This window comes from Myotis davidii, unplaced genomic scaffold (genome assembly GCF_000327345.1).
Source record: "Myotis davidii unplaced genomic scaffold, ASM32734v1 scaffold991, whole genome shotgun sequence".
NCBI classification, from domain to species: Eukaryota; Metazoa; Chordata; class Mammalia; order Chiroptera; family Vespertilionidae; genus Myotis; species Myotis davidii.
This window is the reverse complement of record NW_006283137.1, coordinates 166,855-167,502: the sequence shown is the minus strand read 5'-3', so window position 1 is coordinate 167,502 and position 648 is coordinate 166,855. Positions and strand designations below refer to the sequence as shown.

Here is a 648-nt window from a genome sequence, read left to right as displayed (position 1 = left end):
GGGGGGGTGGGGGGGGGGCATCACCTGTGTCCTCAGAAGAAGTTCTTGATCAGCGGGGTCACCATCTTCACCCACAGCTTCACCTGCCGACCCGGCTGCTGGAAGGTGGCGGGGGATACCACGCCCGACCGCAGGTACAGCTGCGCCTGCTCCTGAGGAAGAGCACAGGTCAGGGTCCCGCGGCGGCCCCCCCCGCCCCCACAGCTTCCTTAGAAAAGCGAAGCAACGTTTCTAAACGGAAGACCCGCATGAGGGGGAGCCGGCTGGAGAGAAACAGCTCCTCTGCCCTCGCTCCCCGAGTGCTGCCCTTTGAGGAGGATGTTCTCAAGGAGAGACATTTCTCTCCTCTCGTTGGCAAAGGCTTGTAGCGCCAGTGGAACCACAGGGCAGCCCTCACTGCACACGGGCAGCCTGGGCTCGACCCCCCGGAGGAAGGGCCAGCGTCTCTAGCTTTTCTCAACTTTTCCCATGAACAGTTATCCTGTTCAGACTTAAACCCAGTTAAACGCTTTTCTAAGCCCGGTCAGTCACTAACTGCGTTCGGTCAGTGAAGGGGGGAGGGTTTCCTGTTCGCTTTCGCAGGGGCTGGGGCCCCTCTCTGGACCCCCAGCCCCTTGGCTGTCAGCTGCCCGAGCCACGGCGATGAAG

At 61.7% G+C, this 648-nt stretch overlaps 1 protein-coding gene across 1 annotated transcript in view; it reads right to left on the bottom strand.

Annotated features, from left to right (window-relative positions):
- Positions 1–648, bottom strand: part of PGS1 (phosphatidylglycerophosphate synthase 1) — a 19,763-nt gene that overhangs the window by 3,732 nt on the left and 15,383 nt on the right. Inside the window, exon 9 of the mRNA XM_015562669.1 lies at positions 25–152. Coding sequence (XP_015418155.1) covers positions 33–152 — 120 coding nt within the window. The 3' untranslated portion in view covers positions 25–32. The remainder of the gene's footprint in view (positions 1–24; positions 153–648) is intronic.